At 41.7% G+C, this 16607-nt stretch overlaps 2 protein-coding genes across 2 annotated transcripts in view; both read left to right on the top strand.

Moving 5' to 3' along the window:
• Window positions 1-864: 864 nt before the first annotated feature.
• On the top strand, window positions 865-3013 carry LOC121542619 (fatty acid-binding protein, adipocyte-like). Its single transcript, XM_041852054.2, has 4 exons — window positions 865-1019; window positions 1125-1297; window positions 1419-1520; window positions 2800-3013. The coding sequence occupies exons 1-4, from the start codon at window positions 947-949 to the stop codon at window positions 2851-2853; spliced, it is 402 nt and encodes a 133-aa protein (XP_041707988.1). The 5' UTR covers window positions 865-946; the 3' UTR covers window positions 2854-3013.
• Window positions 3014-7859: 4846 nt separating this feature from the next.
• The window catches only part of LOC121542620 (protein FAM8A1-like), a 31350-nt gene continuing 22602 nt past the window's right edge, over window positions 7860-16607 (top strand). The window contains exons 1-3 of the mRNA XM_041852055.1: window positions 7860-8323; window positions 8862-8982; window positions 9662-9785. Of these exons, the coding sequence (XP_041707989.1) occupies window positions 7897-8323; window positions 8862-8982; window positions 9662-9785 (672 nt within the window). The 5' untranslated portion in view covers window positions 7860-7896. The remainder of the gene's footprint in view (window positions 8324-8861; window positions 8983-9661; window positions 9786-16607) is intronic.

Below are 16607 nucleotides of genomic sequence, written 5' to 3'. Positions count from 1 at the left end.
AATTTTTCCACCAATAATTTTTCCCATAGGGGATTTTAGAAACACTTCAAATAAGGACTGTGTTTCGTGTAAGCTTACCCTGGCATGATGTTTTGATAACCGTGTAAATCTCTCTAGGACAAGGTGACTTTTGTATTGATTTAAATGTTTTTATGAATATCGCTAACAATAATGGAATAAACTAATTTTGTATTATATACCTACAGTAGAAAAGAGGAGAATATCTTATTTCAAATGTTTTATGTTTTTATTCTCCAATTCCTAATATTGAGCAAATCACACTCACATAGGCTTTGAAAAAGCACCCGTGAATAGGCTACCATTGCTACAAGAGCCGCTGGCTGCTGGTAGGCTTTCTTGACTTGGACATTCATTTTTGCCTATACACCTTGTTGTCTTTAACCTTTGTTTAAACAGCTAAACAGCTGCTCTTAGCGAAAATGTGTTTTGAGTTACCTTTCTAGGTAATTGGCTATGTTAGAGATTACACGTTCTCTTCCAATTAGGCTATAATGTGGAGAGGTCAAAATAATGAAAAAAATATCTACCAAATCTATTCATTTGAAAATGTTGATTACTTCTCCTTGACATTATAATTCACCTGATGATAAGACAAGATACGTGAAGTATATTGCTAACATGTGATGGGGGTTCCTGGGTCTCCGGTTTGCCTGGGAGGGGGTCCCTTGGTAAGAAAAGGTTGAAGACCCCTGCCAAAGACAGTACGGTCTGTGCCCCAGCTTTAAAATAATATATTTCACGCCCCTCATCCTCTCTGTTTCCATGGAAGCACCAGATATAGCGCTTGATTGGCTTGCATGGGTAAGCACGTGCTAGGGGAGGCTTCAAATATGACAATGGGCCCAGACATAATTGTTGCGTAGTCGAATCAGTGTGCATTTGTGAGTTCACGTTGTTTGTATAGCGATTAGTTTAAACTAACAGCATGGTCGAGGTATTCGTTGGAACTTGGAAGATGACTTCCAGCGAGAATTTTGATGAATATATGAAGGCAATAGGTCAAGTATACCTTTAAATAAAGCTGTTTTTAATTAACGACAATGTTGCATGTATATCTAGAACCTTACTGAAGTTGGCTAGTTAAATATCCGTTTGTTTCACAGGTGTGGGCTTTGCTACTCGGCAGATGGGGAATATGGCGAAGCCCAATTTGCTGTTCAGCATCGACGACGGCGTAATATCAATGAAATCCCAGAGCACATTCAAAACTACAGAAACCAAGTTTAAATTGAATGAAGAATTCGACGAGATGACTGCAGATGACAGGAAAACCAAGGTGGGTGCAGCAGCCACACCATAGAAATTCCGGTTGTTACAGTAGTGTGGTTTCCAATTGACATTTTCCAACTTTAAACTTGATGGAGTTATGTCCCCTCCTGACACTACGTTATTTCCAGACTCTGGTGACCTTTGAGAACGGAAAACTGGTGCAGAAACAGACATGGGACGGCAAAACCACCACACTCGAGCGGGAGTTGCAAGATGGAAAATTGATAGCGGTAAGGTTTACTCAAACTTGATTGCTTTCCCCTCTCTGCTTGGTTGGAAATAAAATATGCATGGTTAATAATAAGCGTATTTTTGAATGTATTTATGCATGATATTGCATCTTTATTGCAATATTGTTCCATCCAGGTTTAATTGTGCAATGTTGCAAGTTATCATCATTATACAATAAAAAAACAATGTTATCCATTACATTTACGTAATTTAGCAGATGCTCTTATCCAGAGCGACTTACAGTTAATGAGTACATACATTTTTCAAACTGGCCCCCCGTGGGAATCGAACCCACAACCCTGGCGTTGCAAGCGCCATGCTCTATCAACTGAGCTACAGGAGGCCTTGCAAGTTGCATTCTACCCCGGTGCCAGCAAGGATGGCACGCGCTTTTACGCGCGAACGTGTTCCATATGTCCTTCAAAGTTTTGCCTGGGAAACGTGGCTTGAAAAGCACTTGCAATCATGTGCAACGCATTCTTTCTCTTTTTTTACAAAACGCTGCATTGGGAATCGAGGCCTTGCTAATAAAACCAATTACATATATAAACCCTGGATTGCTGATGCTATGGGTTGGCATTGCCATCAAGAGGCTTTGATGCCACCAGTCGGCCATATTGTCACTATCCAGTAGAAGCAGTCCTCCATAAGAATGAAAGGATTTCTACAGTATTTCAATTAAATGTTTCAAGGACATAGTGGGGACAGTAATGTTAGTGCATTCTAAAATACTTTAAGGAAATTGTTTTTTTTTGCTCACATAATATAATTTAGAAGTATGCATTAGTGTCTGTAATAGAATACATGTGTCAAACGAATGTAGACATTAATAAATGCATTTTTATAGCTTCCTGAATCTTTGTACGATTGAGTACCAAGATGGCTGGGCAGTGGCATCAATACAGTGCCCCCGGTCAGTCATCCAGGGTTTATACGCCATTGGCTAAAACCTGTTAACTTATCTACGCTCTCAGTTCGTTGCCCGACATTGATTGTCAGTTCCCCTTTTATATTTCTGTGATAGGGTAGTAACTCCTACCCTGTCACATTTAGCATGCGTGAAGATTAACTTCAGTAAAAAAAAAAAAAAAAGCTTACTTGGTTTGGCTCATTCAGACAATGCAGTTTTAAGTGTAACTACAATGACCAACTGACACAATTAGGATGATTTGGTGGTTGTATCACTGCACATTGAATGTGACGTTACATTTAAGTTCTACGTTCTGACATGACGTCACTGCATTGCATGACCTAAAGCTTGCACTGCTCTTTTTCCAGAAATGTGTAATGGATGATGTGGTGGCGGTGAGGACCTATGAGAAAGAGGTGTGATTCCAGTATGTTGCTGAATTGGAAGACCCCCCACCAGCAAAGCCAAGTCTTTCATATTGTTATCTGTTCAATACCTACCATGTTAAATGCACTGTCTACTCAATTGGTACTAAAATTCCATGAAGCTTTCAATAAAGTCAATTGTTCTGCTTTGTGAAAAGTGGTATTTCCTTCATTGCAATATCTAGGCCAGTTTGGAGGCTAAAGCCTATTCATCCAACTTAATCCATGTGGATTACAAATGAGCAAACCTCTAGTGAAGGTCTATCCTGAGTACTTTGGTTGTAGGTGGTGCAAACATTCCAATGCGTTTCAGTGCCACGTAAATTTTAATGTCCAATAAATTGCAATGTAATTGTACTGCTCCAGTTAGTGTAGCGCTCAAATAAAGTAAGCTAAGCATACACTGCAGAATACATTGATTTCACAATGTACCTATTTTTAGAGCAGGTGACCAAGTGGAATGTCCAAAACATGTACCTTTTTGTCTACATACAAAGCAAAACTTGACTGACTAGTCGGGACAAATGATTGTGAAACTGGGCTATCGTCACTCCTAAACCACTGCGGAATACTAAGTGTATTGCCGCAGTAGACTTGTGAGAACAGTGGCATGGCAACTAAACGCTTTCCTATTAACTATACATTCCACTGTAAACTTTAAAACCTGTAACATTTTCTTTGACCATTTTTAGGATTGTTCTATGTAAACTTTTCAGCACTATTCTGATTAATCAAACAAGTGGTCTGCCCAGTGGTAGTGTTGCTGTTATGACCTCATCAATTCCGTTGCTTGTTCCAACTGTCTCTAGGAAAGGTCCTATTTAAGTCTTCATCGCACTGGTACTAAACTGGAATGTGTCCCAAATGGCACCCTGTTACCTTTATAGTACACTAGTTTTGACCAAAGCCTTATAGACCCTTGTCAAAACTAGGGTGCCATTTGGGATTGATCACTTTGCAAATAAATGAACTGTATTACAGTAGGAAACTTGCTGAATCCTAAATCCATTCGTTGTGGGTGGGAAATAATTCACATGCTTACCCAGGCTGGGTGCCAAAATAAAAAAAATCTTAAACTACAAGTACAGGTGCCAAGTTGACTATTTTAAAATGATTATCATAGGCTTACATTCTACATATAGTAGTTCATTTTTCTCTGTTTGGCTGTTCTCTGTTGTAGGCCTACCTCTGGGATGAATTAGCCCTAACAGATGACAGACAGGTCAGTATGTAGCCCCAAGACCAGAATTTAGAAAGTAACATTTCAAGACACCAATGTAAAAAGTTTGTCAGTTTAGAAGTGCCGGCGCTTCTAAAAGGCTTCTATGGAATGGAGTACTCATCTGGGTAGAGTCATGTAGTCCAAAAAGTAAAGGTTATGCCATCTCCCATTAGACTGAACAATATCACCTTACTTGTATCGGCTAACAACCAAATACAACAAAATACAGCAATCTCCCAGAAAGATTACAGTCCAAATGAGCTCATTGTCAACAAGTCTACAAATAAATGTGATATTCATTAAGAATGCATAATGCCAGAGGGAGTACTGTCCAGCCCTCTTCATAGCCTTCCAGCACCCATTAGACACAATTTATGATGCCTTATTGTGATGCCTGAAGCCTTATGCTGTGTTCATAACTAAGTGGGAATTTACCACATACGACTGGGAAAAATCCACTTCAACGGCCCTCCAACTGGTAATTACTAGTGGGAAACTCTCATCCTGCGCTCCCACTTCTCCCACATGGTGACCTCTGACGTTAGGTTATGGTTAAGTAGCTTGTTGGCCGTTAGCCTATCAGCGTTCCTCAACGAGTTCAAAGCACGTGAATGCATCCAACTGGTATTTACGGCTTCACAACTGGTAAATTCCCACCTCCCACTTGGTTACGAACGCAGCATTAGCAGTCTCTTGTTCATGAACGGAGTAAACTCTGAGAATTTAAAGTTGTAATACCACTGGATTAGTATTGCTCTTGCTGCCTAATGGAGCTAGAGTGATGAATGAATGACAATCACCTTTTTGTATCTGGCTCTATGGGTTGAGATGCATTTGAAAACCTTAACCTTTAATGCATCTCAAATGGCACCCTCTTCCCTACATAGTGCACTACTTTTGATCCGGGCCTAACCTTTTTTCTGCGTGCCAAATGCCTCCCTATTCCCTGCACTACATTTGACCAGAGCCCTATGCACTATAAAGGGAATCGGGTGCCATTTGGGACGCAGCACTTGGGAGAAGACCAACTTTCTTTTGGTTCATGGTCAGAGTTTTCACACATGATATCATGTGCTTTTTGGAAACTAAGTGTTGATTTGTCATGATAGCGTCACTAGAGTTGCAAGTCTTGGTTACACACACACACACACACACACACACACACACTATAGCTCAGTCAACACATCCGTGAGTGTTTCTTGAAAACCAAGACCAACCTATTCCTCGAACAGTGCATTTGCCAAATGTATCAAGTATAATAATAAAATGCCATTTAGCAGATGCTTTTATCCAAAGCGACTTACAGTCATCCACTATTGGATCAAAAGCTCACACTGTCTTGCACACACTTTGAAACCAGCAAGGTTACAACTGAGGAGTAAATGAAACCAGCGGGGTTACAACCAAGGAGTAAATGAAACCAGCGGGGTTACAACTGAGGAGTAAATGAAACCATCAGGGTTACAACTGGAGTAAATGAAACCAGCAGGGTTACAACTGGAGTAAATGAAACCAGCAGGGTTACAACTGGAATAAATGAAACCAGCAGGGTTACAACTGAGGAGTAAATGAAACCATCAGGGTTACAACTGGAGTAAATGAAACCATCAGGGTTACAACTGGAGTAAATGAAACCATCAGGGTTACAACTAGAGTAAATGAAACCATCAGGATTACAACTGGAGTAAATGAAACCAGCAGGGTTACAACTGGAGTAAATTAAACCAGCAGGGTTACAACTGGAGTAAATGAAACCAGCAGGGTTACAACTGGAGTAAATTAAACCAGCAGGGTTACAACTGGAGTAAATGAAACCAGCAGGGTTACAACTGAGGACTAAATGAAACCAGCAGGGTTACAACTGAGGAGTAAATGAAACCAGTAGGGTTACAACTGGAGTAAATTAAACCAGTAGGGTTACAACTGGAGTAAATGCCATGGGGTCCCTTGGAATGCTCCTGTTAGTCAAACACACAAGGACAATCTATACGGAATGTGAGGTCCTAGGATACGTCCCAAATGGCACCCTATTTACTATATAGAGCACTACTTTTGACCAGAGCCCTATGGGCCCCCCTATGGATCCTGGTCAAAAGTAGTGCACTATAAAGGGAATAGGGTGCCATTTAAGACAGACCTAGTATTAGAGTGGCAGGGGGAATGTATGGGGAGATCTAGAGGGGAGGCCAAATCCCAGTTTAAGGTCTACGTTGTGACCTCTCCTCATTTTTAACAGGCTTATTGTCGTGGACACACAGACTTTGTCCAAAATGGCACCCTATTCCCTATATAGTGCACTACTTTTGACAAGGGCCGATAGGGCTCTGATCAAAAGTAGTGCACTAAATAGGTAATGGGGTGCCGTTTAGGACGCAACCACAGACTTCCAGTCCAAGCAAGTGCACCTAATTCCTTTAATTAGGGCTTTTTGTGGCAGTAGGTTGGGGCCAAATTCTCCAAAAGATTTGGGGTTTTAGTGAATGATTATGACCATGGGTGGTGCTCCTGCAGCCTGCTCCTGCAACAATCTGTCCTGATTAATGAAAAGCTGACCTAGCCAAGTTGTATAAGACCAAGGGCATACATACACACACACACACACATTTGCGCACACTCCTCTGACATTTTTGTTACTCTTTCGCTCCATTTTCCCTTTCATTCTCCTTACCAGGTCCCCTCTCCACCCCTACTCAACTTACCAGTCCCCTGTATCATGAGAACACATTCAGGGACTTTCTATTACAATCTGTTCACCCAAAGAACGTCTGAACCCAGAGTGTCCGATTGTTATGGTTGAATACCCCATTGTTGTTTAGGTTAAGCTTACTTAGGGCAGTTCTTTGAAAATGGCCTTGTGCCTCAGATTTTACTTTAGAAGCAGCAGTAGTGGCGGGGGTCCTTTGAACAGATTTATTTTATTTTGAGGCATCAAAGAACTGATTGGCAAGTTCTTGGAAATTGCTTGGCTAAGGAATTCTGAGATGAAGGTTGTAATGTAATTGAACTTATTAACTGTTTGCTTGGTGTAAAACTTTAAAGAAAAGCAGTAGTAGTGGTGGAATTTGTAAGTCGCTCTGGATAAGAGCGTCTGCTAAATGACGTAAATGTAAATGTAATATCAGATGCATTAAATTTCACGATTCTCAAAGTGCAAAACGCATAGCCTACTATTGCTATATAAAATATACAGATAGTGGGAGATTTGCAGGACAAGGTGGTGCACACTGCACCCTCAATCATCCATTGAAGGTGTGAGATGTACGTCGTTTCAATGATATACATTTATAGGTCTGACCAGGCCTTAATGGAACAAAGATCTCCTCTCTCTCGGGTCATTATTTGGCAATGATCTGAAAACAAGATAGGTGAAAACAATATGGCTATTAGTGATGGGTTGGAACAAAAGACCATAGTTGAATTCATTGTGATTGGAATGAAGAACAGTCAATAATACTGTCTGTTACAGAAGGCTAGTCAGTGTATTTCCAATGCTCTGCCTCTTTCACTTTAACGGTAGCAGTGCTGCGCCTTAGTGGTACATAGCTGGAAGTGCACGATATTAATTTCGGCCAGGCTGGGAATGTGATGAAGAAACTATTTTATGAAATGTTGCTGTGAGTGATTGTTTTATCATCGATATTGTTTACCTCTTTGAATACAGCTTACTCGCCAAATATTTGCAATTATTATCACAGTAATTATGTTTTCTAGAAATCGTATATTTTCTTCACGGAAATGGAAACATCCTACCGGATGTGACGTCAGCATTAAACATGGATGATTCGGAAAACATAAACAAACAAGTCGATAAGCAAAACATGTCTTTTAATATTAGAGAGAAGCTAGATATTGCCGAAAATAAGCTAAAATTACGTCATCAAGACACTTCGGAAAGTGGAAAGGGCACTGTCGAAAAACGCACAACCTCGGAGTACTGTGAAAAGTTGCAGGGGTGGATGTGGCAGTACTACACTGCAAATGTGAACTGGCAAAGTTGGCTGGCAGTGTCTGCTCCTCCGTATTTTGCACCGCAACCATTCACAGCACCCGTCTGGCCAGCGGATTTCCCAAATTTTGATGCCCAGAACTGGTATAATAATCCATTCGGACTCCCCTTAACGCCGTATCCACCCGCCATCCCCGCGGCTGGAATTCCGCCAGGGGAAACGGCTGGGAATGGTGCTGTGGCCACTTCAGTACCAGCGCAACAACAACCACAACAGAACGGCAATGCACAACGGCCAGGTAGCTATCAGAGACACAGATGTTGTTATTTTTGTATTTGGTTCATGTGTCTAATATGATAGCTATATAACTAAAGAAGTGTTTGAGAGAAAGCAACATGCCAGGCCTGTTATAGTGATGAATTATGAAAATAGTGCCCTCTGTGGTCTGCTAAAGTTAAATACCCATAGATATTGTTGTAATTTTTAGTTACTCAAATATCACATTAATTCACATTAGACATGGTAAAATGTATAGAATTGCAAGAACATGTGCTTTAAAACTGCAACATTTTCTTTTCACCACATGACAAAATGTGTAGAATTGCAGGAAATAAGCTTTAAACCTGCAAAATTCTCTCCACCAACAAGAACAAGAGGGGTGTGAACAGTTTGTGTCATGAACGGTGCTTGTGCCCATAGAAATAGACATGGCGCGTGCACGCAGGGGGGAGCGGGATGTTCCCCAATGCTGGAAGGGGGGCCCCAAGTGAAAAAGTTTGGGAACTCCTGGCCTCTGCTAAATGACTAAAATGTAAATGTGTTGTATGTGTTTGCAGGTCGAGAATACGGTATTCCCTCTCCTCTTCAAAGGTTCATGGCTGAAATTGTGGATTTCTTCATTCTGTTCTTCATCAAAGCAACCATTATTCTCAGCATCATGCATCTGAGTGGGATGAAGTGAGTTTAGTTTAATAGAAATGTTTCTGTGTGTCTATTCCCTATACCGCATTACTATACCCCCCCTATGGCCCCCCCATGGGCCCCGATCAAAAGTAGTGCACTACAGGGAATAGTATTTTGGATTTGTTTTGCGCTCCATAGGTGATGGTAAAGATGATTCCTATGCATGTATAACTACTGTATATAGTCATGATTGGCCCTCCTGTAGCTCAGTTGGTAGAGCATGGCGCTTGCAACGCAAGGGTTGTGGGTTCAATTCCCATTGGGGGCCAGTATGAAAAATTTATGCACTCACTAATTGTAAGTCGCTCTGGATAAGAGCGTCTGCTAAATGACTAAAATGTCAATTGGATCGCAAAAAAATACAACTTTGTAGTCCCCTGTAGCTCAGTTGGTAGAGCATGGCGCTTGCAACGCCAGGATTGTGGGTTCGTTTCCCACGGGGGGCCAGTATGAAAAATGTATGCACTCACTAACTGTAAGTCGCTCTGGATAAGAGCATCTGCTAAATGACTAAAATGTAAACATGTACATGTAAAAAATTTAAATGATTGAAGAATAATTTTAGCATGTATAACTACTGTATATAGTCATGATTGAAGAATCATTTGTAGCGTGCATAACTACTGTATATAGTCATGATTGAAGAATCATTTGTATTTTGTCTTTCTTTCAGGGACATTTCCAAGTTTGCCATGCATTTCATTGTGGAGGAAATAGATGAAGACACGTCCATGGAGGAACTCCAGAAGATGATGCTGGTCGCCCTGGTCTACCGGATATTAGTTTGTTTCTATGAGGTCAGGTGACACCTTTGTCTTTGTCCTGAAGTTGCAGTGGGATGATGTTTCTGTCTTTGTCCTGAAGTTGCAGTGTGATGATGTTTCTGTCTTTGTCCTAAAGTTGCAGTGTGATGATGTTTCTGTCTTTGTCCTAAAGTTGCAGTGTGATGATATTTCTGTCTTTGTCCTAAAGTTGCAGTGTGATGATGTTTATGTCTTTGTCCTGAAGTTGCAGTGGGAGGATGTTTCCATCTTTGTCCTGAAGTTGCAGTGTGATTATGTTTCTGTCTTTGTCCTGAAGTTGCAGTGTGATGATGATTCTGTCTTTGTCCTGAAGTTGCAGTGTGATGATGTTCCTGTCTTTGTTCTGAAGTTGCAGTGTGATGATGTTTCTGTCTTTGTCCTGAAGTTGCAGTGTGATGATGTTTCTGTCTTTGTTCTGAAGTTGCAGTGTGATGATGTTTCTGTCTTTGTCCTGAAGTTGCAGTGGGATGATGTTTCTGTCTTTGTCCTGAAGTTGCAGTGGGATGATGTTTCTGTCTTTGTCCTGAAGTTGCAGTGGGATGATGTTTCTGTCATTGTCCTGAAGTTGCAGTGGGATGATATTCCTGTCTTTGTCCTGAAGTTGCAGTGGGATGATGTTTCTGTATTTGTCCTGAAGTTGCAGTGGGATGATGTTTCTGTCTTTGTCCTGAAGTTGCAGTGGGATGATGTTTCTGTCTTTGTCCTGAAGTTGCAGTGGGATTATGTTTCTGTCTTTGTCCTGAAGTTGCAGTGTGATGATGTTTCTGTCATTGTCCTGAAGTTGCAGTGGGATGATGTTTCTGTCATTGTCCTGAAGTTGCAGTGGGATGATGTTTCTGTCATTGTCATGAAGTTGCAGTGTGATGATGTTTCTGTCTTTGTCCTGAAGTTGCAGTGGGATGATGTTTCTGTCATTGTCCTAAAGTTGCAGTGTGATGATATGTCTGTTTTTGTCCTAAAGTTGCAGTGTGATGATGTTTCTGTCTTTGTCCTAAAGTTGCAGTGTGATGATATTTCTGTCTTTGTCCTAAAGTTGCAGTGTGATGATGTTTCTGTCTTTGTCCTGAAGTTGCAGTGGGAGGATGTTTCCATCTTTGTCCTGAAGTTGCAGTGTGATTATGTTTCTGTCTTTGTCCTGAAGTTGCAGTGTGATGATGATTCTGTCTTTGTCCTGAAGTTGCAGTGTGATGATGTTCCTGTCTTTGTTCTGAAGTTGCAGTGTGATGATGTTTCTGTCTTTGTCCTGAAGTTGCAGTGGGATGATGTTTCTGTCATTGTCCTGAAGTTGCAGTGAGATGATGTTTCTGTCTTTGTCCTGAAGTTGCAGTGGGATGATGTTTCTGTCATTGTCCTAAAGTTGCAGTGTGATGATATTTCTGTCTTTGTCCTAAAGTTGCAGTGTGATGATGTTTCTGTCTTTGTCCTAAAGTTGCAGTGTGATGATATTTCTGTCTTTGTCCTAAAGTTGCAGTGTGATGATGTTTCTGTCTTTGTCCTGAATTTGCAGTGGGAGGATGTTTCTGTCTTTGTCCTGAAGTTGCAGTGTGATGATGATTCTGTCTTTGTCCTGAAGTTGCAGTGTGATGATGTTCCTGTCTTTGTTCTGAAGTTGCAGTGTGATGATGTTTCTGTCTTTGTCCTGAAGTTGCAGTGTGATGATGATTCTGTCTTTGTCCTGAAGTTGCAGTGTGATGATGTTCCTGTCTTTGTCCTGAAGTTGCAGTGTGATGATGTTTCTGTCTTTGTTCTGAAGTTGCAGTGTGATGATGTTTCTGTCTTTGTCCTGAAGTTGCAGTGGGATGATGTTTCTGTCTTTGTCCTGAAGTTGCAGTGGGATGATGTTTCTGTCTCTGTCCTGAAGTTGCAGTGGGATGATGTTTCTGTCATTGTCCTGAAGTTGCAGTGGGATGATGTTTCTGTCTTTGTCCTGAAGTTGCAGTGGGATGATGTTTCTGTCATTGTCCTGAAGTTGCAGTGGGATGATGTTTCTGTCTTTGTCCTGAAGTTGCAGTGGGATGTTTCTGTCTTTGTCCTGAAGTTGCAGTGGGATGATGTTTCTGTCTTTGTCCTGAAGTTGCAGTGGGATTATGTTTCTGTCTTTGTCCTGAAGTTGCAGTGTGATGATGTTTCTGTCATTGTCCTGAAGTTGCAGTGGGATGATGTTTCTGTCATTGTCCTGAAGTTGCAGTGTGATGATGTTTCTGTCTTTGTCCTGAAGTTGCAGTGTGATGATGTTTCTGTCATTGTCCTGAAGTTGCAGTGGGATGATGTTTCTGTCATTGTCCTGAAGTTGCAGTGGGATGATGTTTCTGTCTTTGTCCTGAAGTTGCAGTGTGATGATGTTTCTGTCTTTGTCCTGACCTTGCAGTGTGATGATGTTTCTGTCTTTGTCCTGACCTTGCAGTGTGATTATGTTTCTGTCTTTGTCCTGACCTTGCAGTGTGATGATGTTTCTGTCTTTGTCCTGACCTTGCAGTGTGATGATGTTTCTGTCTTTGTCCTGACCTTGCAGTGTGATTATGTGTCTGTCTTTGTCCTGACCTTGCAGTGGGATGATGTTTCTGTCTTTGTCCTGAAGTTGCAGTGGGATGATGTTTCTGTCTTTGTCCTGAAGTTGCAGTGGGATGATGTTTCTGTCTTTGTCCTGAAGTTGCAGTGGGATTATGTTTCTGTCTTTGTCCTGAAGTTGCAGTGTGATGATGTTTCTGTCATTGTCCTGAAGTTGCAGTGGGATGATGTTTCTGTCATTGTCCTGAAGTTGCAGTGTGATGATGTTTCTGTCTTTGTCCTGAAGTTGCAGTGTGATGATGTTTCTGTCATTGTCCTGAAGTTGCAGTGGGATGATGTTTCTGTCATTGTCCTGAAGTTGCAGTGGGATGATGTTTCTGTCTTTGTCCTGAAGTTGCAGTGGGATGATGTTTCTGTCTTTGTCCTGAAGTTGCAGTGTGATGATGTTTCTGTCTTTGTCCTGACCTTGCAGTGTGATGATGTTTCTGTCTTTGTCCTGACCTTGCAGTGTGATTATGTTTCTGTCTTTGTCCTGACCTTGCAGTGTGATGATGTTTCTGTCTTTGTCCTGACCTTGCAGTGTGATGATGTTTCTGTCTTTGTCCTGACCTTGCAGTGTGATTATGTGTCTGTCTTTGTCCTGACCTTGCAGTGGGATGATGTTTCTGTCTTTGTCCTGAAGTTGCAGTGGGATGATGTTTCTGTCTTTGTCCTGAAGTTGCAGTGGGATTATGTTTCTGTCTTTGTCCTGAAGTTGCAGTGTGATGATGTTTCTGTCATTGTCCTGAAGTTGCAGTGTGATGATGTTTCTGTCATTGTCCTGAAGTTGCAGTGTGATGATGTTTCTGTCTTTGTCCTGAAGTTGCAGTGTGATGATGTTTCTGTCATTGTCCTGAAGTTGCAGTGGGATGATGTTTCTGTCATTGTCCTGAAGTTGCATTGGGATGATGTTTCTGTCATTGTCCTGAAGTTGCAGTGGGATGATGTTTCTGTCTTTGTCCTGAAGTTGCAGTGGGATGATGTTTCTGTCTTTGTCCTGAAGTTGCAGTGTGATGATGTTTCTGTCTTTGTCCTGACCTTGCAGTGTGATGATGTTTCTGTCTTTGTCCTGACCTTGCAGTGTGATGATGTTTCTGTCTTTGTCCTGACCTTGCAGTGTGATGATGTTTCTGTCTTTGTCCTGACCTTGCAGTGTGATGATGTTTCTGTCTTTGTCCTGACCTTGCAGTGTGATGATGTTTCTGTCTTTGTCCTGACCTTGCAGTGTGATTATGTGTCTGTCTTTGTCCTGACCTTGCAGTGGGATGATGTTTCTGTCTTTGTCCTGACCTTGCAGTGTGATGATGTTTCTGTCTTTGTCCTGAAGTTGCAGTGTGATGATGATTCTGTCTTTGTCCTGACCTTGCAGTGTGATGATGATTCTGTCTTTGTCCTGACCTTGCAGTGTGATGATGTTTCTGTCTTTGTCCTGACCTTGCAGTGTGATGATGTTTCTGTCTTTGTCCTGACCTTGCAGTGGGATGATGTTTCTGTCTTTGTCCTGAAGTTGCAGTGGGATGATGTTTCTGTCATTGTCCTGAAGTTGCAGTGGGATGATGTTTCTGTCTTTGTCCTGAAGTTGCAGTGGGATGATGTTTCTGTCATTGTCCTGAAGTTGCAGTGGGATGATGTTTCTGTCTTTGTCCTGAAGTTGCAGTGGGATGATGTTTCTGTCTTTGTCCTGAAGTTGCAGTGGGATGATGTTTCTGTCTTTGTCCTGAAGTTGCAGTGTGATGATGATTCTGTCTTTGTCCTGAAGTTGCAGTGGGATGATGTTTCTGTCTTTGTCCTGAAGTTGCAGTGGGATTATGTTTCTGTCTTTGTCCTGAAGTTGCAGTGTGATGATGTTTCTGTCATTGTCCTGAAGTTGCAGTGGGATTATGTTTCTGTCATTGTCCTGAAGTTGCAGTGTGATGATGTTTCTGTCTTTGTCCTGAAGTTGCAGTGTGATGATGTGGTCCTCTGTAGCTCAGCTGGTAGAGCACGGCGCTTGTAACGCTAAGGTAGTGGGTTCGATCCCCGGGACCACCCATACACAAAAACTAATAATGTATGCACGCACGACTGTAAGTCGCTTTGGATAAAAGTGTCTGCTAAATGGCATATTATTATTATTATGATGTTTCTGTCATTGTCCTGAAGTTGCAGTGGGATGATGTTTCTGTCATTGTCCTGAAGTTGCAGTGGGATGATGTTTCTGTCTTTGTTCTGAAGTTGCAGTGTGATGATGTTTCTGTCTTTGTCCTGAAGTTGCAGTGGGATGATGTTTCTGTCTTTGTCCTGAAGTTGCAGTGGGATGATGTTTCTGTCTTTGTCCTGAAGTTGCAGTGGGATGATGTTTCTGTCATTGTCCTGAAGTTGCAGTGGGATGATATTTCTGTCTTTGTCCTGAAGTTGCAGTGGGATGATGTTTCTGTCTTTGTCCTGAAGTTGCAGTGGGATGATGTTTCTGTCTTTGTCCTGAAGTTGCAGTGGAATGATGTTTCTGTCTTTGTCCTGAAGTTGCAGTGGGATGATGTTTCTGTCTTTGTCCTGAAGTTGCAGTGGGATTATGTTTCTGTCTTTGTCCTGAAGTTGCAGTGTGATGATGTTTCTGTCATTGTCCTGAAGTTGCAGTGGGATGATGTTTCTGTCATTGTCCTGAAGTTGCAGTGTGATGATGTTTCTGTCATTGTCCTGAAGTTGCAGTGGGATGATGTTTCTGTCATTGTCCTGAAGTTGCAGTGTGATGATATGTCTGTCTTTGTCCTAAAGTTGCAGTGTGATGATGTTTCTGTCTTTGTCCTAAAGTTGCAGTGTGATGATATTTCTGTCTTTGTCCTAAAGTTGCAGTGTGATGATGTTTCTGTCTTTGTCCTGAAGTTGCAGTGGGAGGATGTTTCCATCTTTGTCCTGAAGTTGCAGTGTGATTATGTTTCTGTCTTTGTCCTGAAGTTGCAGTGTGATGATGATTCTGTCTTTGTCCTGAAGTTGCAGTGTGATGATGTTCCTGTCTTTGTTCTGAAGTTGCAGTGTGATGATGTTTCTGTCTTTGTCCTGAAGTTGCAGTGGGATGATGTTTCTGTCATTGTCCTGAAGTTGCAGTGGGATGATGTTTCTGTCTTTGTCCTGAAGTTGCAGTGGGATGATGTTTCTGTCATTGTCCTAAAGTTGCAGTGTGATGATATTTCTGTCTTTGTCCTAAAGTTGCAGTGTGATGATGTTTCTGTCTTTGTCCTAAAGTTGCAGTGTGATGATATTTCTGTCTTTGTCCTAAAGTTGCAGTGTGATGATGTTTCTGTCTTTGTCCTGAATTTGCAGTGGGAGGATGTTTCTGTCTTTGTCCTGAAGTTGCAGTGTGATGATGATTCTGTCTTTGTCCTGAAGTTGCAGTGTGATGATGTTCCTGTCTTTGTTCTGAAGTTGCAGTGTGATGATGTTTCTGTCTTTGTCCTGAAGTTGCAGTGTGATGATGATTCTGTCTTTGTCCTGAAGTTGCAGTGTGATGATGATTCTGTCTTTGTCCTGAAGTTGCAGTGTGATGATGTTCCTGTCTTTGTCCTGAAGTTGCAGTGTGATGATGTTTCTGTCTTTGTTCTGAAGTTGCAGTGTGATGATGTTTCTGTCTTTGTCCTGAAGTTGCAGTGGGATGATGTTTCTGTCTTTGTCCTGAAGTTGCAGTGGGATGATGTTTCTGTCTCTGTCCTGAAGTTGCAGTGGGATGATGTTTCTGTCATTGTCCTGAAGTTGCAGTGGGATGATGTTTCTGTCTTTGTCCTGAAGTTGCAGTGGGATGATGTTTCTGTCATTGTCCTGAAGTTGCAGTGGGATGATGTTTCTGTCTTTGTCCTGAAGTTGCAGTGGGACGATGTTTCTGTCTTTGTCCTGAAGTTGCAGTGGGATGATGTTTCTGTCTTTGTCCTGAAGTTGCAGTGGGATGATGTTTCTGTCTTTGTCCTGAAGTTGCAGTGGGATTATGTTTCTGTCTTTGTCCTGAAGTTGCAGTGTGATGATGTTTCTGTCATTGTCCTGAAGTTGCAGTGGGATGATGTTTCTGTCATTGTCCTGAAGTTGCAGTGTGATGATGTTTCTGTCTTTGTCCTGAAGTTGCAGTGTGATGATGTTTCTGTCATTGTTCTGAAGTTGCAGTGGGATGATGTTTCTGTCATTGTCCTGAAGTTGCAGTGGGATGATGTTTCTGTCTTTGTCCTGAAGTTGCAGTGGGATGATGTTTCTGTCTTTGTCCTGAAGTTGCAGTGTGATGATGTTTCTGTCTTTGTCCTGACCTTG

The sequence above is a fragment of the Coregonus clupeaformis genome, chromosome 17, assembly GCF_020615455.1.
Source record: "Coregonus clupeaformis isolate EN_2021a chromosome 17, ASM2061545v1, whole genome shotgun sequence".
NCBI classification, from domain to species: domain Eukaryota; kingdom Metazoa; phylum Chordata; class Actinopteri; order Salmoniformes; family Salmonidae; genus Coregonus; species Coregonus clupeaformis.
The sequence above is the reverse complement of the archived record's forward strand: the minus strand, read 5'-3'. Positions and strand labels throughout refer to the sequence as shown.

Bases quoted from the DNA above. Each gene is read 5' to 3' on its own strand.
- LOC121542619 (XM_041852054.2), top strand. From the start codon at position 947: ATGGTCGAGGTATTCGTTGGAACTTGGAAGATGACTTCCAGCGAGAAT. The intron at 1,298-1,418 runs GTGGGTGCAGCA...CGTTATTTCCAG, and splicing joins CAGATGACAGGAAAACCAAG to ACTCTGGTGACCTTTGAGAA. The intron at 1,521-2,799 runs GTAAGGTTTACT...CTCTTTTTCCAG, and splicing joins AAGATGGAAAATTGATAGCG to AAATGTGTAATGGATGATGT.